This window comes from Chinchilla lanigera, unplaced genomic scaffold, assembly GCF_000276665.1.
Source record: "Chinchilla lanigera isolate Chin_1 unplaced genomic scaffold, ChiLan1.0 scaffold00061, whole genome shotgun sequence".
Classification (NCBI taxonomy): Eukaryota; Metazoa; Chordata; class Mammalia; order Rodentia; family Chinchillidae; genus Chinchilla; species Chinchilla lanigera.
Genome location: NW_004955462.1, coordinates 1,181,179 through 1,205,458, shown reverse-complemented (window position 1 = coordinate 1,205,458; position 24,280 = coordinate 1,181,179). Strand labels below are relative to the sequence as shown.

The following is a 24,280-nucleotide window of genomic DNA, read 5'->3' as shown; positions in this document are numbered from 1 at the left end:
AAAGCAGATGTTGAATTAATATTTATGTTTGAAATGGATGGAACTGAAAAAGGTACAAGTGGAGGTAAAGTGCCAAGGACGTCATAGGCATTTCCCACACCCACCTTTTCACCCAGGCGTCTCATCGAAATGGCTCTGTGCCTGGCCTCTCCCTCTCTCAGGGACATGGAGCTAATCTGACAGATGGATCCTTGCTGATCTGTCCTGATGTGTATGACTCCTCCTGCCATTAACATTTATTTCCTGGCCAATGGTCAAGTTCGTGCAGATGTTAACAACCACATCCTATGAGAAAGGAGCTCCAGATAGGTCCACATGGGTTGGGTTTTAGATCTAGTGATGGTCACCATTAGAACAATTCTAAACAGCACACAAGGGTAATTCTTCAGTTAGTAACAAAATATTGAGGATGGCTCATAATAAATGACAAGGCCAGAAACATCCTCTCTAGTGAGTATAGGAAGATCCAGGCTGGCCAAAAGGATGGTGTTCTGTCACCCGACAGCCCCAGCTTCATTAGTGATCCTACTTCTAGGATCCTACTTGCTCTCTCATGTAAGGAAGTGGGTGGGTGTGGCCCTGAGGAACTGTGGTGAGCTGTGGTCTTTCCAAGTGCTTCAGGGGAAGGCAGATCGACTCTCTTCCTCACTGTCTTTAAAGGACCTAGGACCTCCGATCGTACAGGTCCATGTCCACTTGGCGGTGCTTCCAGCTGGGGACTGTGTTGAGGGAGCGGTTCTTTGGTTATCATCAGAATGACCCACAGGCCTGTGTGTCACCGAGTGGCCATTCCAGACATTAACATCCCTCCTTGCCTGATATTTGAAGGAAAATGATCCCCACTCACTGCTCCCCTCTTCTTCCCTGTCCCCACATGTCCTTGCCTTGGGGAAGAGTGTCCTGACATCCCTGGAGCAGAAGCAATGCACACTTTGAAACCTGCCCTTGGTCTCGGAATCCTGATGCTTGGGCTGGGCATTCTCGACAACAACTCCTTGCGTGTAGGTGTTGGAAAGGCCACTTCAAAACCGTCCCAGCCAGGAGCCTGGACAACAAGCTCTGCTTCTGTAGAGGTTTGCCAGGTGCCAAAAACATCTCCAGTGCTCTGGCCAGGAGCAGCCAATGGAAACCGCAGCCAGGAGCCCTCCCACTCTCCCGCAGTGGCATCCCAGCCTCCTGCCTCTCTCTTCCCTTTCGCTCGCCTGTCCTGGCTGACTTAAAAGTAAGTACCAGGCTGGTGGTGGCATCGGAGGCTGCAGGACACTTCAACTGCCCTGTGGATCCTAAGGGAGCCTCAGCGCCCACAAAGATGACTTGGAGACAGGTCCTCCTCCTGTCCTGCCTCTCAGCCATGGTGCTCCTGTCTAGTGAGTATGGGAACGTCCAGGGTGGACTTGGCTAGCTGCACAGTATGACTTGCCTTACACAGGTGAGTCTGCTCAGGTGATGCTGGGAGGAGGAGTGTGTTTATGAAGATGGCCATCCTTGGGATCTCTGTGTGTGTGAGAGAGAGGGGATATAGAGAAAAGTAGCAAAGAAGGGAAACCCCACTTTCCTGGTGGGTTCCTGGGGACATTGGCTCTGTGGCTGCTGTATAAGGGACAGAGGGTCCCACTCACATGAGATCTGGAAAGCCACAGCCTAGAAAGAGCTCTTGAGGACTTGCCTGGCATCTGTGCGCCCTCTGTTGCTGCAGCCCCTTTCCCTTGTGTCCTTGTATCTAGTGCTTCGGGAGGGCACCAGCGCGTCGGTGGGCAGCAGGCAGATGGCGGGAGAAGCCCAGGAAGGTGAGTGGGGGGACCTGCCTCTGGGGTGCAGGACAGCCCTGGCCTCTGTGCTGGTTTTGATGGGCTCCTCTCGGGTTTCAGGTGTGAGACAGAAGGTTTTCATGCAGGAATCGGATGCCTCAAATTTCCTCAAGAGACGCAGCAAGCGTTCCCCCAAATCGCGCAATGAGGTCAATGGTAAGAATGCTGGATGACCTGACTCCTGCAGCACAGAACCAAGGGTTCAGCCAAGCCCTTTGGGCAACAGGGTAACTGCAGTGCTGAATGAGAAATATTCCACACTCTCTTAATTGTGGGTCACAGGTTGGGCTGAATGTATTCTTAGGGTGTGGAAGAAAAAGGAACAGGGACACATCCAATACATCTAGCAGTTTCCTTCCCACTTTAGAAAGGGGAAAGTGTGAAAGGGGAATAGCTGCTCTGGTCTAGAGGAAACACAGCACTTTGATATGTTTCTGGGGGCCTTGGCATGGTGCACCAGAGAACAACAGTGTGGTGTTCAGGGAAAGAACACAGGGGACAGCAGTGCTGAGAAGTGAGGCACGGTGACAGCTGTGCTACTGAGTGGCGTTGGCCACTTCCTCCCATGATCCTGGTTTCCTTGTAGATAAACCCCTGAAAAGGCTGTGTCCAGCCAGCACTGTTTTTGAGAGCTTTAATTTCCAAGTACTTGGGTGCATGCGTCTCCTACTTGGGCTGGTGGGGGGAGTCTGGCAGCTGCAGGGACCTGCTGCCCTCGCAGGCATGTGATTTTCCTACCCTGAGCTCGATTATTCCAAGACTCTGAGCTCCAGCTGTCCTGGCAGAGTCTGTGGCTTGATCCTGTCCTCGTGCATGTGGATGAATGAACTCTTTGTGTCCTGAGCACACAAGGTGACTTGCTCCAAGAAAATAACAGGACTATTTTCAAATGATGGGCAAGAACAGAGATAGAAATGCCTGGGGGTGAGATTCTTTAATTGTCTAAGTTATAACCATGTTAGAAAAATCTGCAGACTTTGCGTAAATTAAGGTTTAAATGTCAGTCAAGGTCAAAAAACACTGAAAAGCTGTGACTGGGTCTGTTTGATTGTTTTGGTTTGCTTTTTGTTTGGAGACAGAGTCTCACTGTAGTCCAGGCTGGCCTTAAACTTGTGGCATAGCCCAGGCTGACCTTGAACTCACACTCCTCTTGCCTCAGCCTCCCAAATGCTGGGATTACAGGTGCGTAGCACTATATCTGGCATTGCTGAGTCATTTTTGAATGAAGTCGGAGAATCAACCAAACAGGCTTCTAGGGGGAGCAAAAATGGTTTTCCTCTGAAGCTGACGCAGAACAATGAGTTCCCAGACGAAGCCTGAGACCCCCAGCCTGGCTGGGGCTCAGTGCCTTGCGTACTCGCAAGAGGCCCAGGACAGCTGCGAGCACCCAGCGTGGCTCAGACGGGCACCTTCAGTCACTTGTCAACTCCCGTGGATGGGGCGGGATGGGGCAGGGATGGTGATGTTCCGATCAACTTGAATTCAGAACTGGGAGATGAGGATGACATCTCTAATCACTGAGATAAAGGCTGGGTTACTTCGGGGTAAAAAATGCATGTTCTTCAGAAGGGACTGATACAATGCATAGGTGATGCATGGTATACAGACACCATTTTCCCCTCAAGAATTAAATCTTATTCATTGCTGCACCAAAGGTCCAATTCTTGGCACCTCTGCAAAGACAACGTGGGAAAGCTACTTCTTTTCGTGCATGCATAGGGAGTGGAAAATGCCACCTTAGGAACGGGTCATGGCTCAGAAAGCACCTACTTCCTAAGCCCAGAGTCCTCTCCCCACCCAGCAGCTTTCTAGTGCTTACAGAAACCTCGGGGGCCTCAGAGGGGGGATGGCACCTGCCAGTAGTGGGCACCTGGGCCAGGAATGGAAACCTGGCATACTGAGCTCCAGCTTTAGCCCTGCCACACCTGCGCTGCAGTCACTATACTTACGTGAGCCTGAATTTCGTGCTGAGAAAAGGTGGGGTACAGAGATAGATTGAACTATGTACTTCTTCAGTCAGACAAATATGCCTGCAGCTGTGTGGGTGAAGGCAGAAGTCAGGGAAGAAACACAGGACTTACCTCAGCCATCCTCTCTAAGACCAGCACACAGGTGATCGTTAAATAATATAAATGCAACACAAATAATGAGTATTTGTATACAGTGGTACCTCGGCTCATGAACTTAATTCTTTCCATGATTCTGGTTGCAAACTGACTTGGATGAGAACTGAATCAAATTCAATGGTTCATTTCAATGTTGACCTTATGGGGAAATTTGATTCCTTCCTTCCTCCCCTCCCTCCCCTCTTCCTTCCTTTCTTTCTGGTGTTGGGGGTTGAGCCCAGGGGCACTCTACCACTGAGCTACATCCCAGCTCTTTTTATTTTTTTATTTTGAGACAGGGTCTCGGTAACTTCCCAAGCTGACCTTGAATTTGTGATCCTCCTCCTGCCTCAGCCTTCAGAGTAGCGGAGATTACAGACATGTATTACCACATCCAGCTGCTCAGATTTTGATTCTAGCAGCTGTGATGTTTGGTGAAATTTTCTCCCTCCCTCCTACCTTCCCCCTCTCCCCTGCTCCTTCCTTTTTTGTCTGTGCTGGAGACCAAACCCAAGGCCTCACACAGGATAGCTAAGTGATAGCCAAGCGCTCTCCACTGAGCCACACCCATGCCAACCACTGAAGCTTGCTTTTATATCCTCCATCTTCCTTCCTAACTGGACAACAGGCCTCTTCTGTGGAAAGACAATATCTTTTACATGTGCCTTTTTAATCCCAGTGCTAAGCCTAGATCCTTGCGTGACAAGTGCTCAAAAACGTTGAATGGACTTACTATTAATCAATGGAAACTTTCCTTTGAGTCGTTATTAGTCCTTTATGGGATTAAGTTTTTGATCATCAGATGTCTCATTTCTAGTGGCCTGGTAGACCTGGATCACACCACTAAGTTTATACATGACCTAAGCTAAATCATTTACCTTGGGGGCCTCAGTCTTCTCATCTGTAAAAGGGTGTGATTGCATTAGATGATCTCTCAGGACCTTGATCTTTTTCTTTTCCTTTTTATTACACATTTTCAGTATATTCCCCTTTGGAGTTGGTACACATGCATAATATTTTAATTCTTGTTTTCATCCCCTTTCTCCCCCTCCCCCACATCTTTGATCACCTTCCCATGTGAGAAAGATCCATCTCCCTACTTCCCATTTTCTTTCATTTTGCTCTTTATTTATAATTTGGGTTTCTCATATAAGAAAAACCACAGGATGCCAAGTTTTAAAGTCCATGTTACCAGTAAACTACTTACGTGAAGTTCCTAGTCCCAAACTCTCACCAGCCCACTTCAGCTTCTCCGGGAAACTGCTGATGTCCCCTAAAGATGTTCCCTCCCTGCCACCTCCCTGGGGCAACTGCTGCCTCTTCCTTCCACAGCAGAAAACAGGCAGAAGCTGCAGGCTGATGAGCTGCAGAAAGAATATTATGAGGAACAAAGAAACGAATTTGAGAACTTCGTGGAGGAGCAAAAAGATGGTAAGAACTCTCCAGCCAGCGTCTTGGGGATGTGAAGCTTTGTGGGGAAGTTGCATTTGCCTCGCACCTTCTTCGCCTCTGATTTTAACTGGCAGAAGGAGAAAAGGTGAGACATACCTCCATTCACATCCATGGGAGACTTGCAAAGAAGGGAGAGAGTTACAAAAACAACTATTGTGGGCCTGAGAGGAGATGGAAGAGGATAGGATGCTTACGTTGCCAGTGGCTTGAGGACAGAGGTGACAAGGGAACTGTGTGGGTGGAAAACTCTCTTCCTCTTTCTTCCTGCTATGGGGCCAGTGTGGCAGCCTGTGGTCTCTGCCTAAGCGCTCTAACCCATGGCTTGGCTCCTGTAGGGTTGGGTGGGCTTCAAAATCCCTTACATTGATGTAATGGCCCTGGGTAGTGTTTCATCCTGGAAAATCAAGGCCTCCATTTACCTAATTGGCAGAGGCCAACCAAGAGAACTGAACTCAGAAAATACTGGTCCTCCTTACTCCGTCTTATACCCTGAGTCACCAAATACCCAAATACCCACATTTCGGTGCATCTTGGGCTCCAGCTCACCCAACAGTGTAAAGGTCCTTGAAAGTTTTTGCATGACCTTCTGGTGACCTTGCTCACTCCACCATTAATGTCCTTTTTGCTAAGCCTTGGCTTGTCAACAGAGTGGGAACATGGTGTGCCCATCTGACCAGGCACTGGTACACCTCCTTCCCACCTTCAGGGGTCCTGTGTGTCCATAGGCCATGCTGGTTGCACTGGGGCCTTCCTACAGGGAGGTGTGGATGGAGATGTGAGTGGAGAAAGAATCTAGCTTTGACCCACTCTCCTACTGAGTAGGGTCTGTCATTTCTTTCTAGTGCCCTAAAGAGTCACCCATGGCAAGTAGCCATAGGGATGCAGAATGGGGATCAGACCAATAGGCACATCGGGGGATGTGCGTGTGTTACTTCTCTTTTGATCCTTCTCCAAATTCAAGGTTGAGATGCTCCTGAGCAAAACCACCTGGTTCCTCCTGGTGCATATGAGCTCAGTCACGGAGCCCAGCTTGGATCACTTTTGTTGGAGAAAGCCAGCTCCTCTCCTGCCTTGTTGTCTCAGCTGACCTGGGAGGTAACATTCTCCGGTGAGATGACCTCATAAGGGCATTTCCCAGTGAAGAGCTATGCCCACTGATCTGCTGGTGGCACCTAGCTGAGCCCTGTAAAGAGATGTTGGGCTCTGACCCTGGAAAATCAACCTTTCTTGGAAACATAATGGGAAAAACTCAGGCTGTCATAACACAGAAGTAAATACTTCTATTACAGATTTGTTTTCCTTGGTGGACAGCTTGATGAGATCTCATTTTAAAAAAAAGTGGTCTCCAAAATTCCTACAGTGTGAGTTTTACTCAAAGTATTCACAATAGCTTTTGATTTTGTGCCTTTTAAATGTTTCAGGTCCAAGTCTTTATCATATGGGCAAAAAATATTCAAAACAGTGAAAAATATTCACTGTTTCCTCTTCCATAATGAGTGTCTTAGTTGCTTCTCTCTCATTGCTGTGACAAAATACGCAATACCCAAAGTGAAGGAGGAAAGGTTTATTTAGTTCACAGTTTGTGGAGGTTTCAGTTCATAATCTGCTGGCTCCAAGGCAGTGTGGCACATGGAAAAGGGGCAACAGTTCCTGGCAGCAGAAGATACCAAAAGCAACAAGAGCAAAGCAGAAGAGGAGGGGCAAACCTCTTTTCTTCCCTTATATTACATGCAGGCTACTGGTGTGGGTGTAATACTGACACCGCCAATCCCAGCACTGGACAATGAACTAACACAAACTCCAGATTCAGCTGCCTCTGAAAAGCCTACCCCGCATGACTACATGAAGCTTTGGCGGGACATCCAGATCCAAACCATAATGATGAGTCATTTAAGGGGTTAGGCACACACAGAATGACAGGCAGTTTAGAAGATACTAAGATCAGGGTCCTTGGGCCTCACCCACACTGATCAAGAACCCCTTGCCAGAGCAGGGCTGAGGTCTTTGGGAACTGTCCTTACATGGGCTGTTGGGACCAACCACTTGCCCTGCCAGACACTGCACTGCGCCATCTGAGCCTGAGGTAGCTCTTGTACTCTCGATTTTACAGTTTGAAAGACTTAGGCTTATACAGGACACATGCATACCTAAGGTGTCATACTCGTAGGGTGGCCCAGGACTGGAATCAGGTCAGTTTGCCAGGAAAGCTCCTATGCTTATATAATCAAGGATGATCACATGCACAGAGGTCTCAGAAATCTTCTCTGAGCCAGGAATTGGCCCACAGAGGTAGATGGAGTGAGGACAGTAAGACACAGGAGTCTCCTCAGGGCTCCATAAAGGAAAGAGCCGAGAGGCAAGCAGGTGTGGCCCTCCTGAGGATGAGGTGTTGAAACAGGTGGAACTCACCTCAGTGCCCCTTGCCCGTATCCCAGAATGTCTGTTGCAGTGGCTTGATCACCCAAAACCTCACCCTAGGGCCATGCTCAAAACATCCATCTTCTGAGCCCTTCTAAGCCCCCACCAGCCTCGTTCAGTCAGGACCCCATCTTAGGTAGCTGTCTTTTTTGACAAAGCCACCTAATCTGAGAATGGTTAGTGGTAGTTCGATGCTTGACCTCTCCCAAGTGACTTGCTTCATTAAAAGGATTACCTGTCAGCTTCTATTGCCAGATCACATCTCAAAGAGAAGTGGGTCCGCTGAGCTTTGGAAATGTCCAAGGGGTCAGTCAAGGCTCCAGCCAGAGGTGGGCTTGGAGCTCTGGGCCATATCTGGGGAGCCAAATACACTAAGAGATTTTCAGAACCTGGGGAGTTTTCACCCCAGGCTCTGGGAAGGAAACACTGGCAGCAGTGATGGAGGTTCCAGATGGGGGCCCACCAGGCCCTTCTTCTGCACCACATGTCTGCTCCCACAGGGCCAAGCGCTATGGGGACGTTGCCAATGGGCCATCCTGTTAGTCCAAGGTCACGAGGATGCAGGTTCACTAGCACTAAAATTAGGTTCACAGGCTTAACGGTGAAATTCACATTTGGGAAAGGAAGGTAAGGAAGATATTTTAGGTTTTTAATCCTCAACATCAGCTTCTGCTAGGACTTCTCATCCTTCCTCCCAACAATTCTCATGAGTATTTTTCTTTTTTAACCAATCTTATATAAAAATAAAGAAATTAAAGTATATATACCGTATATATATAATTCACCATTCTAACCACTTTTAAATTCACAAGTCAGTGGCATTTAGTATATTTCCAACATTGTGAAACTATCACCACTATTTCCAAAACCCTTTTCCAAGGAGAAACTCTGTACCCATTAAGCAATAAATTTCATTCCTGCCTCCAGCCCTGGTAACCTCATATTTTTTTATGTTCATGAATTTGCCCATGCTAGATATTTCATATACATAGAATATACAATATTTGTCTTGTGTCTGGATTTTTCCCCTTAGCACATTGTTTTCAAGGCATATAAACCTTGCAAATGTAAACCAGAACTTTACGACTTTTTATGGCTGAGTGATGCTCTATTATATAGTCCCATCCTTTTATATTTACATGTGAAACACGTTTCGTTTATCCATTCCTCTGTGGATGTCACTTTGGTTGTTTCCACCTTTTGGCTCCTGAGAGGGCCTGTGAGGGGACTCCCTGAGTCCCTGCTTTCAGTGCCTTTTGGTATATTCCTTGGAAACAAATTGCTGGGTAATATGGTCACCGTATACTCAACTTTTGGAGGAGTCTCACAAATGCTTCTCAAATATCGGAGGCCTGTGACATCTGCTCATGTTTTCTGGCTCCTTCTGAGACTCACCGGCACACGGGGGAGGGGGGCTCTGTGCTGTCAGAGCCGGGTGCCCCCCAGGGTCACAGTCCTTTCTGTGCTCACAGTGACTTGCTTTTCCTCCCCAGAGCAGGAAGAGAGGAGCCGGGAGGCCGTGGAGCAGTGGCGACAGTGGCACTACGACGGGCTGTTCCCTTCCTATCTGTACAACCGCCACCACATCTGACCCCCTCCTGAGGCCACCCGAGGGACGGAGTGTGAAGCAACCCCAGCCACCCCGGGGCCACTGCATCCCTTTGCGGGCCCAGCATAGGGTCTGTCACACTGCATGGCCCTGGTTAATCCACACCTTTTATTCCCACGGCTTTCCAGGCCTGGCTTCAGCTTCCGTATCAATGGTTTCCTGAGGCGAGCAGCTGCCTGTGGCTCGTCCCAAAGCAAAGCCACAGTGCTGCTCCCCGGCTTGGCCCCCATCCTTGGTCCTCGATCCTGACAGGACAGGCACAAGAATCACTGTAGGGAGAAATGATTTCTTGTTTGCTTGGTGCTTATAAATAAAGATGCTGAACCAGTCATGTGTATCTTTTCAAAGCTTCCATGGCGCAGGTCTGATTGTCTCCCGAGGGACAAAGTTCATTTGGAGGACTTGTGTGTTTGAAAACTTGTCCTTGAGCAGCCCAGCTCACTCTTCTCAGTGTGTTTCCATAGTCAGCCAGTGAAGGAAAAAACTCGCTAATTCAACTTGTTGTGGTAAGGGGCTGGGGATTTAGCTCAGTGGCACAGTGCCTGCCTGGCAAGCGCAAGGTCGTGAGTTCCATCCCCAGTACTGGAAAACAAACAAACAAACAAAAAAAAACAACAAAAACCTGTTGTGGTAGAACATTCCAGAGGAGAACTGAACTCCAGCACTTCCTGACTTGCATCTCTAACGAACCCTCCCTCCTTCCTTCCATTCCTTCCTTCTTTCCTCCTTCTCTCCCTCTCTCTGTCTCTGTCTCTGTCTCTCTAGCAATGCTGGGAATCAAACCCAGGGCCTGTGCATTCTAGGCAAGCAAGCACTCTACCACTGAGCTATACCCCAGCCCTTTTTATTCTTTGATTTTGAGATAGGGTCTTGTTAAGTTACCCAGGCTGGGCTCCTATATACAGTCCTCCTGTTGCAGCCTCCCAGTCACAGGTGTGTGCCATGACGCCCAGCTTCTGGAGTTCTAGAGGTCAACCCTGATTTCCTGGGGCTGCCATAACAAAGTACCACAAACAGGATGGCTTTAAAATCCCAGTTATTCAGGAGGCTGAGGCAGGAGGATCATGAGTTTGAGGCCAGCCAGGGTAACTTAATGAGAGCTGCCTCAAAACAAAAAATGGAAAGAACTGAGACTGTAACAGACACATATAACAGACCCATGGCTTCCTCATGCCTGGATCTCTGGCTGGCTCCTCCAGCCTGCTTTTGAGCTTGGGCCTTTAGGGCAAAATAGGGCAACGTTGATTAGGGGTTGCTTTGAGGTAAGCTACCTCGATGGTGATAAAATACCCCACAGGGATGGGGTGATTAATTAGGTCAGGACACTCTGTAGTAAGTGCATGCATCTTTAAGTCATTTTTAAAAAGCTGATAAATCCTTTAAAAGCACTGTAGTGATTAAACATATCCCAAATCACCCATACATAACCATCAGTACTGTCATTTTCTCCCACAAGCTCCAAGCAAGAGTTGTTTAGTTTTAAATTAGAATGTGCTAGCAGTAGAAGAAACTGGCATTGAATAAAGTTTACAGACTTCATTACTGCTATTATTTTCCTATCAGGTGAGAGGGTTACTTGGGAGAAATATTCCAATGTTTTAAAGCATAAATCTTGACAGAAAGAAGTTGCATAGATGGTACTGGGTCACCCGCATCTCCAAGCCAACTGGAGAAAGCCACTAGTTTGAGCAGATGGAAGAGGGCTCTGACATCACTGGACAGGAGGCTTGCAAAGATCCTGTTACTTCCTGTCCCTCTCCTAAAGTGACAGACCAGGAAGACTTAGAAAATTGGTGAGACCCACCCACTGGCTCAAGACTATTTACAATCTGTTTTCTGGAGCTGGGGCTCTACACAGGGCTTAATCACACCCAGGTTAGAAAACCTAGGGGAATACACAATTGTCCTGGTTAGGGGATGGAATCCCAGCCTAGCAGCGTGGCACTGAACCCAGGCAGCGTGCGAGCTCAGCCATGGCGGGCACAGATACCCAATCGGGTTGGCCAGCAGTGGGGCTGGTGACATAAATGAGGTTGGACTTTCATCACAGGCAGGAATCTGCCCTCTGGCTGCCCAAAAGCCAGATGCCAAGATAGGCCTTGATGACCTGACCCTTCAGGCTGCCAACTGAGGCTAACAAGGTGTTTTAAAAATGTACTTGTCACTTGCAATCTGAGAGGGATTGGTTCCAGTATCCTCATGGGTACCAAAATCTGGGCTCAAACTCTTGGTCCTCCTGCCTCAGCCTCCCATTTTGTTGTGATTACAGGTGTACGCGCCCACACTCGCCCTTCTGTAGTCCTGAAATCATCTCTAGGGTACTTATGACAGCTAATACACATAAACGCTATGTAAATAGGCACACTTTTATGTTAGGAAAAAATGACCAAAAAATGTATGTATTTAGTACAGACACAGTTTACGTCCCAAATATTTTTGATCTGCAGTTGGTTGGCTCCGTGGACACAAGACACGCGTACACAGAAGGCCAAGTGTACTTTTATTCCATGCCCAATTGTGGAATAGGAAAGTGCGAAGCCTTGCTCACCTTCTCCAGCTGAGAGGCAGAGACACAATCGAGTTCCTATCAGGATGAATGACGCCTGCCATATCCTCAGGGAAGCCAGTTCTTCCCCAAATGCTACTGAACAGGAGGGTGGCAGCGCTGGATTCCGACTCAGGGCCACACCACAGGCCCCCTGTCTGCCAAGTCTGTGGCCATACAGATGCTGGAGGCCAAGAATGGTTTGCAAGACTGTCTGTCTAGTTTTAAAAAGGACAAAAGTAAACCAAACAGCCTGTCCTCACCCTCTCTACTGCCAGGCTTGACAGGTTGGCTCTAGATAAGGAATCCGGGCAGAGAGGAGCTAAGCAAGAATTCCATTACCTTGCTCACCCCGTCCTTCACAAGGGCTCCATTATACTCCAGAGCTTTCAAGTTCTGCCCAGAATTCCTCCCCAGAAGGCCAAGCGCAGTCATTTCCTAGGCCAGGAGGGGGCCAAAGGCAACATGACAGGAATCTGAGCAGCCGCATTTAACAGGAAATTAATAAAAGCAATTGGTATCTCTGGAGACAGTCTCTGCCAAAATCGTGGCCTGTGGGACATTCTTTTGTTTACTCTTCTCTCATTATTACATCCTTGTTCTTTTTTTAAAGAATATTTTATATTTTCAAAATAGGAATAGTTTAATTAGAAGAATAAAGTCAATGGGATTATCTACCAGGTTCTAAAAGTACCCATGAATTAAACCATGCCCCCCACTTAAAAACAAGACAAAAGCTTCTACCACATTGCTAGTAAACTTTCTTATAGTAAAGAATAAAGCCAAACTATTTGAAGTACAAAACTTTTTGAAGTACAAAAACCTGAAACTCTGACCATGAAAATAATGTATTGTTTAGACATCTGATTTATTCAAGCATTAGGCCTAGTGAACACAGCTCTAGGGTAGGAAAAAAAATTCCATCCAGCACCTGCATCATTTCAAATTTCCTGGGGCCAGTTTATGCATTCACCAGTTTTGTATACATTGATTTTTTATTTTCATAAACAATGTTTTGGAGAGCTAGGGGTGTAGCTCAGTGGTACATCATGTACTACCCTTAAACATCCATGTGTGCTTGATGTGGATTGACTTTTTAATAAAAGGACATGAGAAACTTTGTGTATACCCAAGCTGGCAAGTATCATTAGTGATATGACTTTCAGAAACATTCTTAGGCACAATAGCACTGCCTGCAGTGATAGCCTTCGATAGTCGAAGAAAAGACTACCATTAAATATAACCTCACAAGTAAGAAAAAATATATGCATTTTTGCCCATGGATTAGCTTTACATATTGGAAAAAATGTCAAAATGAGATTTTCCTTCTATGAGATTAAAAATTACCTTTAACTGGCATCAATTTTAATGGATACCTATATATTAAAAATCAGACAAAAATCAAATCACTTTAGTCTAAATGCAATTTAGGAAAGAAATATAGGACTAGTCACATGGAAAAATAGCTTCACTTCTTTGGCAGCCAATTGAATATTCTCAGTCAAATTTTATTTTTAGAAAAGCAGCAGATCAATATTACAGTTCAAGAATCTAATCTAAGTATGCACTTGACAATGGACGTCAGAGTATGGAGTGGAGTTTTCAAAAAAACCATCAAATACACTATCTCCAAATGCTGAAAAAACCCTCCTTGAGGGGCTCCAAGGTAAGTGGTTGAAAACACATTTGTCAGAGTAAATTTGTCATTAATTTATATTTACCAGTTTTGTCTATGTTGATGTTTTATTTCAATAAACAATGTTTCAGGGAGCTAGGGGTGTAGCTCGGTGATACAGCATGTGCTTGGCATGCCCAAGACCCTGGGCTTGGCACACACAATTTTATGTCTGTGCCAAGATAAAATTTACTTATCATATGCTTTTTTTACTTAGATTTTTTTGTAGGAGGTGGTAATCTTTGTGAGTCTTGAAATGATTTTTATATTTTTTGCAAACTTTCATCCTTTCTTCATTTGTCTAGGTTATTTCTTTTTGTTGTCATTGTTGAACTGGGGATTGAACCTAAGGGTCTCTGCACTGAACTACATGCCCAAGCTATTTTTTCTTTTATTGCTTCTTGACCTTCTAAGATCAAGTATTTTGAGGGTTCTTGCTAAGTCATTAAGTTGCCCAGACAGGACTCAAACTTGTGACCCTCTGTCTCAGCTTATAAGAGTGCTGGGATTACAGTATAAACTACCACTCTTGGCTAGTATTCTAATTTCATAATGTAATAATACTGTGAGTGTATATGTGTGTGTGTGTGTGTGTGTGTGTGTGTGAAGTGCTGGGGGTCAAACCCAGGGCCTCATGCATATTTGCAAGTGCTCTCCCATTGAGTGACACTCCCAAGTCCCTACATTTTAATATACTTATTTGCTTATTGGGATGATTTCCCACTTGCCTTGATTCACAATACTTCTTCCTCTGGATGGAGCCTCTTTCTCTAAGCGTGTCTCTTCCTTCTTTGCAAGAGAGAGGTATGTTCTCTCAAGGTTTATCAGCACTGAAAGCAAACACTTTTTTTGTTTTTGAACTAGATCTGAATTTTTTAAAAGAATTTTTGTCTGCTATCCACATTAACTTCTTTTAAAATTAAAAGTAGTTTGAGTAGGTAATCCACACATGGTTTACAATTTACAAGGAACAGAAAGGAACCCAGTAGACAGCTGTGGCAGTGCACACCTGTAATCCCAGTACTTGGGAGGCAGAGAATCACCATGAGTTCAAGGCCCACTTGGGCTACATATTGAGTTCAAGGTCACTGTGAACCACAAACTACATAACAAGACTCTGTCTCAAAACATCAAAAAAGAAAAAAAAGGGAACATAGTAGAAACTTAAACTTAGCCCCTCCTCTCATCTCCCAAAGGAAACCATTATTCTCATTGTCTTGAGTATCCTTCAAGTGATCTGTTCACATCTACAGAACTGTTTTACCCACTTTTACTTTTCAATCAAGCCAGTGTTCTACCATATTTAATTAGTTTTTTAAAAAGCTTTCTACATTAGTCAGTTTTCATGTCACCGGGCCAAAAGACCCTAGAATGTAAAGGAGAGGTTTATTTTGGCTTATGGGGTTCAGTCCATGGTTTGTGACCTCCAAGATAATAATGCACATGGGGAAAGGGCATGGCAGAGGAAAAATGCTCAGCCCTTGGGAGCCAGGAAGCAGAGAGAGAAGGGAAGAACCAGGACAACAACACATCCTCCCAGGTCACATCGCAGGGGCCCACCTCCAGCCAGGCCCCACCTAACAGCATATTCAGCTATTGAACTCCTCAGTCAACAGATTCACTGATGAGCACAGCACCCTAGGATCCAATCTCCTTCCACATACATGAGATGGGGGGGGCACATTTTAGATCTAAAGCATAACACTTAAAGAAAAAAGTTCCCTACAAAAATGACAATTTTTGGTAGGTCTAAGAAGAATTCTGGTTTAATATGAAAACCAAGGTGAACAGTATTTGTCTAGAAAACTCATTAATTTAGACCCTCTAGTAATATTTTTAGATAATCAACATATTAGTGATCTCTAAACGTAAAACATTCCCAAACAAAAAATGATAATCTCATTACGATGAGGTAGGACAAGAGCACTAGCTTGTGACTTTATTAGCTCAAGTTGTTTATCATGCATTCAGCAAAAAGTATTTTATATTTTGTAAACTGATTTATACAGCAAGCTCCCCAGTTACACTAGCAGATTGATAGGTATCCTGACATACTTAAGTCACTAAGCCCAACTTTTCTTGTACCCTTACCAGATGAGGAAGAGTACCCCCTAGAGTTTAGCTTTTATCTCCCAAAAGCCCGTGTTTTATAGGCTTGGTCCCCACCCCAGCTTGGCATTATTGGGAGGTTATGGTAAGAGGCAGGGCTGCTAGCACAGTAGTACATGCCTGTAATTCAGCACTCTGGGAGGCAGAGGAAGGAGGGTCCCAGCTCAAGCCCAGCCTGGGAAAATTGGCAAGACCCTATCTCAAAATAAAAAATTGGTGGGGGTGTGGCACAGTGTTAAAGCGCTGGGTTCTATCATTAGTAACTTAAAAAAAAAAAAAAGGTAGGACCTAGCAGGTCTTCAAGATATTTGAAGTATGCCCTTGAAGTAAAATAGCAAAACCCTGCAAAAAGCTTCCAGGTCATGAGGTGAAAGGTTTTTACCAACAACATGCTCCCCACCATGAACTCCCTGCCCTTCCACAGACCCAGAAGCAAAGAGGTCGTCTCATCACGGACTGGAATCACTAAAACTCAGCCAAAATAAACCTTTCTTCTCTATAGATTGATTTCCTCAGGAGTTTGCTATAGTAATAGAAAACTAACATTGTGCCTGAATAATGCACTATTAGATATTATCACCATTTTTGTGTGATTAATTATGCAAAAATAAAGTCAGCATCATAAACCTGGAGTTTATGAAGCCCAGGACTTGAGCTGTCTTCTCTCTCTCAAGGTCGAGCCCACTAGTCCTGATAACATCACTCTAGGGAATGTGCAAGATGACAAAACCATGTTAATATTTATAGACCTGCTTGGCCAGCCTCACTCAGAACACTTAACAGAACAAGCAAGCCCTTAAATCCATCATAAAGAACTCTTACAACTCAACCCAATAACAAACATAAATAAATGGATGAGCAAGCAGCACCAAAAGATGTATAAATGAATAGTCAATAGCATAGCTTATGAAAAGATGCTCAGTAGCATTGGTCATCAGAAAAATGCAGGTTAAAACCAAATGAGATACCACTGTGAACCATCAGAATGGCTAAAATGAAGACTGGCAAACTGAGGTACTGGGGGTCTCTGGAGCAAATGGTCTCAGACATTCACTAGTGTGAAATGGTACAACCACTTTGGAAAGTGTCTTGGCAGTTTCTTATAAAGCTAACATATACTTACCACACAGCCCAGAATCCCCACTGCTAGATATTTACCGAAGAGACACAGAAACCCTTCCACCTGAATACATGCAGCAGTGTTAGGAATAACAGCCCCAAATTGGAAACAGCCCAACCCATGTCCGTCAACTGGTGAATGAACCAATTATGTGGCACATCCATACAGTGAAACGCTCAACTACTGCATGCAACAACATGGATGAGATTTTAAAATACTATGCCAAATGAGAGAAGCCAAAAACAAGTTCAAGCCAAACAGAAGTTCAACACCAGCCTGGACAACTTAGCAGGACCCTGTGTCATTAGACATTCTTTAAACTGCTGCAGATATCAAACTACTACCAACTCTGCACGAAGCCAGTTCAAGCATATCAGCTTTGCTATATTATCAGCCAAATTTTAGCACCCTCCCACTTTTACACTCATACTGGGGATTGAACCCAGGCTCTTTGCATGGAGCTACATTTTCAACCCAAGCTAGCTCAAATGAGATCTTCCTGCCTTCATCTTGTAGAGTGCTGGGATCCCAGGTACGTGCTACCACACCCATCCTCCTGGAGGCTTTAATCCTCCTTATTTGCTCTGGGGAACACTCCACACAAGTCATTCAGAAGTTCCTTCTTTACTATTCTGGACACTGCTATCTAAAACACTTGACTTCCTTTTGTTGTCTGGTAAAGGAAAATATATCTTATCTTAATAAACCTCAAGAGAAGGGTGATTTTCTTTTTAAAAAATGTTATTTTCTCCAAATGAGAAAGGCATAGCAAAAAATAAAAGCTAAAATAAAAAAACAAACAAACAAACAAACAAAAAAGAAACTATAATGAAGACTTAAGAGCCTGTTCTGCATGCAGGACATGGCCAGGCTTTGCAACTCAGCTCACCGTTGTGATGGCCTGAGGTGACACATGTTGGCAGTGACAGGTTAAGAAATAAACAATTGTTAAATGAAAGCATTTATTTTGATAAAAAGGATTAAAAGACTGATCTCACTGATGCACGTTATACCACTTAGACATATAAACCATACCAGTGAGAACAGACCACCAATGCTCTCCATTCAAACAAGACCCTGTTTTTCACATAGGAAGGTGACTGCTCCACTGGGCAATCTGCTAAATTTATATAGTGTGATCTATGTCACATGCACTGCTGTTTTAAGCTTATGAGACGAATGAGTCTACTCTAAATGAGCCATGAACAATACTGGGGTTTCAAATGCTTTTCAACTAATACTTATTTTCATCTTCTTTTTAAGGTAAATTAAAAGATAATAACAAAAAAAGCATTGTTATTAAGAAATAACCTTAGGGGAAATGAAAGGTCAGATGCAACACCTTCTGTCCATGTAGATAGAGCAAGAGCAGAGTTTTATGAAACCTTAAGGCTATGGATTTTATTTATAGCTCTTGAAAACCTAGATCAACTATCTGCCATAATGACCTCCTGTGTTATGTTCCTAACACAAAACTATCTTGGAAGAAAACTATTTCTAGCTAGAGTTTAAATTCCAGGATAGTAATCCTACAGATGTATCCAACCTTCAGGTGGTCCCAGCATTCTCACTTCAAATGATATCTGGAAAATCAAGTTGTCCAGGCAGGGCAATCTCCTATAAATTTTGTTTTCATTTCCATTGTGTTTGACCTTTAAAATTCTTGCTGTAAGAAAGTGTACCCCCAAACTCCATGCAATGCTGTCTTTGTAGTTTCTTTCCGTGTTTAAGGTCATGCTTTACAGCATTTCAAATTTTATACCTGTTTTAGTTAGAAGTGTCAAAGTTTCTTTATGTCACACTGAGATGAATTCATACGCACAAATGATGAGATTTTAGGATTTTACATTACAGAGTTCCAAAATATTGTAAGAGACTCCGCTTTCTCTCCATATAAAGGCAATGTGGTGTAAAGATTCGATCAATTTCAAAGAGCAAAACTGAAATAACAGTAGATCAGAGAGAAGAAAGATAGCTCTTAATATCAGTATATCAACACAATATTAAGGGCAAGGATCATAGTGGAAAAGTTATATTTGTAGAATTTCAGGGCTGAAAGATACATTTCAAGATCATTTGGTCTGATCTTCCTCAGTTTACACAAAACAGCACAAAGGTAGAAGCTGAGTGACTTAACTAGGGTGAGAGTTAAGCTCAATTAATTCTTTTGTCTCTGGTGTCCACAGAAACGTGGGATCTTTATTGTGGTCCAGGAGTGCACCCGCTATATCCGAGACCCGGCCTGGCCTTCACCTCTGATGTTTGGGCCAAACTTTGAATGCAGCAGTGCAGCCCTTCTGTAGTGACAGCAGGAAAGACCACGCTATCTTGATTTTCCAACACTGAAGCTGGTGTCAACCACAGTGGAGGAAGTAAAGAGAAGGAGCTCATGGGCTTAACAAGCACTTGTTTCGGAGGGTGGCGGTCAGGAACACAGGCACCCAGAGCCAATCCCTTGCTTTCTGTGTCACAAGGAGCAAAGGAGACTGTGGTACACCATCTGTCGTTAGGGTCATTTAAGGCTATTTAGAAATTTGCCGTGTTCTTCTCCTCTTGGTAACAGGGTTTCTCCTCCTATCTTTGGACCAGTCTTTTCCTAGGAAAAAAATGACAGTACCTTAATAAGAAACTGGTTTAATATTATTTGCCTGGTTCACTGAAATTAGTCACACATTAGCAGGTAAATGACACAGCGTTTAGTCTGGATCTTGAGTGCTCCTCTACATGCCTGTGTGTTAAAGGCTCGGGTCCCAACTTCTTGCACTGGGAGGAAGTGGAACCTTTAACAGGTCAGGCACAGCAGAAGGTCTTCAGGTCCCTGGGGGCCTGCTCTTTTAGGGGACCTTGGGGCCCAGGTCTCTTCCTCTTTCTCTTTTTTGTTCTCAGCCATAAGCTACATGTGCCTCTTCCATGTTTCCACCATAATGGGCACATCTGGCCAGAGGCCCCAAAGCAAAGGAGTCCAACTAAACCTTTCTTCTTTCTAAGTTATCTTAGGCATTTTATTACAATAACAGAAAGCAGCTTAACACATGTACCTTTAGCATTCCATCCCGTTCCCATTTGTAGAGGCCACAATTACTGAAAGAAAACAGAGAGATTTACTCAGCAGTGAAATACTGGCCCCCACACATAATAAAAACAGCTTACTGTACTTATGAGGAGGAATATCCCTATAAGCAAGGAGGTGCTGGGTATGGTGGTACAGACCTGTAATCCCAGCACTCTGGGATGCTGGGGCAGGAAGATCACAAGTTTGAGCCAGTCTGGGCAATTTAGCAAGACCTTGACTCAAAATTTAAAAAAAAATTTTAAGGTGCTAGGGATGTAGCTCAGTGTGAAGGCCCTGGGTTCATTTCTCTGTCTGGGGTAGGGAATGGGGGGCTTTTCAAGATGACCCTTGTATTATAGGTCATATCTGAGGTCACCTAATGCTAACATGTGCTCCAGTGACTTGAGAAATGGTTTTAGAGATTTCAGAGATGGAGCCGCACGTGGGGTGCCACAGGGCCACACACACTGGTAGTGATGAACGCAAACTTGGTCTTGATGGTGGTTGGGAAGAGACCATTCTACATCAAGAAATGACAAGAGCAGGCCAGAGAAAAGCATTGTTCTTGCAAAAACAAGGGCACTACCACCTGCAGGCTGGAAAGCATCTTGCTCTACCATTTATGAGTTGTGCTCACTGCTTAAGGAATAGAACTTTTCTGATTTTCTCAATGTTTTACATAAGCTGTTCTTATGTTGACATTTTTAGCCACCTATTCTGGAAAGAAACATCAATATACAAACACCTACTTTACAACTACAAAGTTATAAAGTTAAATGTCATCTATAATCATTTAAATTAAATAAAAATAAATACATTTGCAATAAATGAAAATACAAGGGACTGCTGGGCCTATAGCTCAGAGGTACAATGCTTGCCTAGCATGTACAGGGTCCTAGATTTAATCCCTATTATAATCAAACAAAAACCAATAGGTGGTTAAAGTTTTAAGTACTCAACATACATCTCCAAATAAAGAAAAAACCCAGTAAGAAAATCAGTAAGAAATATTAACATAAAATGACAAAAGAGAAAATTCCACAGGCTAGTAAGCATATGAAAAGATACTAAAATCACTGATAGTTACATATGTAAAAATTTAAACAGTACTGGGAAAACTGTATTTAAAAATTATATTTCTGTTGAACACAGCAGTGAATGCTTATAATCCCAGTGACGCAGGAGGACTGAAAATTTAAGGCTAGCCTGGGCAACTTAGCAGGACTCAAAAAATTTTTAAAAAGGGCTGGGGATGTAGCTCAGCCTTTCTTGGATTCAATCCTTAGTACCACAAAAACAAAACAACAACAAAAACCCCAAAACCAAAACCAATCCAAACTGTATTTGTACTCCTTGGCAAAAATGTTGGTGAGGACCCAGGGACTTGGAGACCCTTGTGTAGGGCTAATGAGAGACAGACTGTCCTGGCCACTCTGAAGAGCAGCCTGGGGCCATCTAATCCCGGGGCCATCCAAAGCACCTCCTGTTCGACACCTACCAGGGCATGAGGGCCAGGTGAGCAGCACCGGAAGTAGCTGGGTGCCCACAGATGACCCCTGACCGGTGCTGGTCAGGCAACAGAGCTGTCTGTCAGGACCAACACAGTGGCTGTGCAGAGCAGAGAGACTGCTGAGCAACAGTGAGTTAAGAAACACAAGTGGACACATTTGACACTGCTCTATTTACACAAATACAAACGTGCCCATGCCAAACAGCCTGCACTTTATAAGGAAACAAAAGGAAATATGAATCATAGGAGGATGGTGCTGAGGGACAGGAAGGGAGTGAAGAAGGGGAAAAAGGACATAACAACAGGATGAAGAGAGCACCAAGTGGACCTAAGGAATGCACTGTAGGAGACCTACTGCCTTCAACTTCCTCAAAATATCCTCCCTCGCTTCAAACATCCGTGGCCATCCTTCTTGCCACTTTGTGAAGCAGTGCTGGAAGTCCTCTTGTGTAGGGTCTTTATGAGATGTGATAAAAGATACAGAAAATGCTCTTGCCATGTGCCACCCAATGGAAAGGCAGGCTCATAGAAAGTGTGTCCTCATCCACTTTGTTCACTGGGTCTGGTACCATGCACCTTCTGGCTCTTCCCCCAAATCAAAATGACCATGAAAGTAAATATTTTGAAGTGATCCAAGACATCAAGGCAGCCACAATAGTAGAAAAGACACTTCAGAAAGAGGATTTCCAGAACTGCCTTAGACATGGCAAGAATGATGGGACAAGTGTGTTTGAAGCAAAGGGAGGTATTTTGAGGGAGATGAATGGCAGTATGTCTTTTACTGTAAAAAACAAAGAAACTAACAAACAATTTTTTAATTACATGACATATATTCACCAGCCCACCCTGCACATTTTTTTCATGTCTTTATTTAATAAACACTTTTAAGGACCTACTATGGGCCAGGAACCAACAGCAGCCAAAGTGCTGGGATTCAGCAAAGGGGCAAACAGGGAGGAACATCACACAGAACACCACCAGGGTTAACCACGCCCGGGATGGGGAACCCTCAGCACTTCTCATACCTGCAGTGCTTTTTGGGGAGCCGGTCAAGAGAGACGCTCCTGTTTCCACAGGGACATTTGAAGAACCTCTTTAGCCCATCGTGCCAGTGGTAGTCATGCTGCTCGCTGACACAGGTCTCCAAAGGCTTGAAGTGGGTGTAGGCACACTGCACAGAGCAAGGCAAACCACACAGCCAGTGAGGGGCTTTGAAGGACAGACTCCAGGACAACCTGCTCTCCATGCCTGCCCAGGTCACTGCAGGGCACAGGCCACCTTATCTCCTAGCTGCTGGACTGCAGTGACGTTTTTGCTCTTTTCTCACACTGAGACTGTTTCTTCTAATGTGTGCCCCCCTCTCTGGCCAGGCATGAAACACAGTGACATCGTGCAACACAAAGATGATCGTAAAGGCCAAAGAAGAGTACTGTGAACCTCTTGGCAGCTTTAGTTGGGCTCGTTAGAGAATACTGTCTATTAATCACAGGCTTGGTGTCTCAGAGGGAGTCTGACCAGTAGCTCTCTGATTTCTTACTACCAGGTCCTGTAAAGGATTTATGCTTATTATTGTTACTATTTCATTAGCAATAAAACCAAGACAGAGACACAATATAATTCGCTTTTAATTCTGATCTTCAAAAAGACCGGAGAGAATGACAAATGGTAGAAGACTTAGGTGCCAGGTGGAATACCTGTAACTTCTGGTAATCAGATAAATTACTGGCTCAGAAAATCAAGTAATTTCTGGCTCAGATAAATTACTCTGGACAACTTCAGGAGACAGCACAGTGGCATATTGGCCACAGTAGGCAGAATAATGGTCCTCTGATGTAAAATGTATCCTATTTCCTGAAACCTGGGACTGTTGTGCTCTGTGGCAAGGAGGAATTAGGTTGGCTGGTGGAATTAAGGTAGCTGATTCAGTGACTTTTTTTTTTTTTTGAGACAGGATCTTGCCATGTAGTTCAAGCTGAACTTAAGTCCAGGCTGACCTCAAGCTCACAGCAATCCTCCTGCTTCAGCCTCCCAGTGCTGGGATTACAGGTGTGCACCACCACACCTGGCTTGATTCAGTGATTGTTAAAAACATTTTTAAAAATTTTTATTAGCATATGTTTGCAGTATGTAATGATTACATTCATTGTGGGGAGTTGGTATAACTTAGGGATGTTAAGACATGGAAATGATCTCAGCTTATTGGGCTTATCTGGGTGGGCCCCTAAAAGCATCATGCTTCAAGGTTGAAGGAAGCAGGAGAGGAAACTGAGGTGATGTATTGAGAGTTCGACCTGCTGTTGCTGGTTTTAAAGAGAAGAGAGCTGTGCATGAGGATGGTTCCAGAGGCAGACAGAAGCTAGGAAACATTCATCCCAGAGTCTCCAGAAAGAATGTCGTCTTGTTAGCCCCCTGACTTTAGCCTAGTGAGACCCACACTTGCATGGAACATAACATAAATTTGTGTGCTTCAGGCAGCTAGGTTTGTGGTAATGTTACAGCTACGGGAAACTAACACACCAACCATGTCCTTCAGTGCACAGTAAAAGCTGTCTCTGGAAGGAAAATGTGAATAGTGCATTGTGCTTCAAATTATGTTTTAATTAATCCTCTTTGCTTGTCTTCCCTACTATAAACTTGGTCAAGAAATCCTCAGATTTTGATGGCAGCTCATTCAGGCCTGACCCCAATATAAGAAAAACCAAGGTTTTCCAAAAAATGGAGAAAAGTATACTCAATAGGCCAAGTCTCGTCCTCTTATGCATTTATAGGCTGTGAAGTGAAGCAGCTGTGTCCAGTAAGAACTGTTTTTCCCTCCATTTAAAAATTAATCTTAGAGAATAGGAGACTTGGAATTTTGCAACAGATTTGGAGTGAGAG

The 24,280-nt window shown here is 44.5% G+C and overlaps 2 protein-coding genes across 4 annotated transcripts in view; one reads left to right on the top strand and one right to left on the bottom strand.

The window, feature by feature from the left end:
- The first annotated feature begins 1,203 nt into the window (after positions 1–1,203).
- Positions 1,204–9,721, top strand: Ucma (upper zone of growth plate and cartilage matrix associated). 2 transcript variants are annotated; one of them, XM_005398094.2, is made up of 5 exons: positions 1,204–1,367; positions 1,725–1,787; positions 1,869–1,964; positions 5,246–5,344; positions 9,277–9,721. In XM_005398094.2, exons 1-5 carry the CDS (start codon positions 1,310–1,312, stop codon positions 9,372–9,374), a joined length of 414 nt encoding a protein of 137 aa, XP_005398151.1. In that variant the 5' UTR covers positions 1,204–1,309; the 3' UTR covers positions 9,375–9,721. The 2 variants fall into 2 exon arrangements, with proteins under 2 accessions (XP_005398151.1, XP_005398152.1); XM_005398095.2 differs by having other exon boundaries at positions 1,205–1,222.
- A 9,136-nt stretch (positions 9,722–18,857) lies between these two features.
- Positions 18,858–24,280, bottom strand: part of Mcm10 (minichromosome maintenance complex component 10) — a 35,439-nt gene continuing 30,016 nt past the window's right edge. For both annotated transcript variants that reach the window (XM_005398088.2, XM_013521441.1), the window contains exons 18-20: positions 22,429–22,574; positions 19,880–19,922; positions 18,858–19,437 (exon numbers count right to left, since the gene is read on the bottom strand). In XM_005398088.2, coding sequence (XP_005398145.1) covers positions 19,354–19,437; positions 19,880–19,922; positions 22,429–22,574 — 273 coding nt within the window. In that variant the 3' untranslated portion in view covers positions 18,858–19,353. The remainder of the gene's footprint in view (positions 19,438–19,879; positions 19,923–22,428; positions 22,575–24,280) is intronic.

Coding starts and splice junctions, on each gene's coding strand:
- Ucma (XM_005398094.2), top strand. CDS start 1,310: ATGACTTGGAGACAGGTCCTCCTCCTGTCCTGCCTCTCAGCCATGGTG. Junction 1,965..5,245: donor ATCGCGCAATGAGGTCAATG/GTAAGAATGCTG, acceptor TTCCTTCCACAG/CAGAAAACAGGCAGAAGCTG. Junction 5,345..9,276: donor CGTGGAGGAGCAAAAAGATG/GTAAGAACTCTC, acceptor TTTCCTCCCCAG/AGCAGGAAGAGAGGAGCCGG.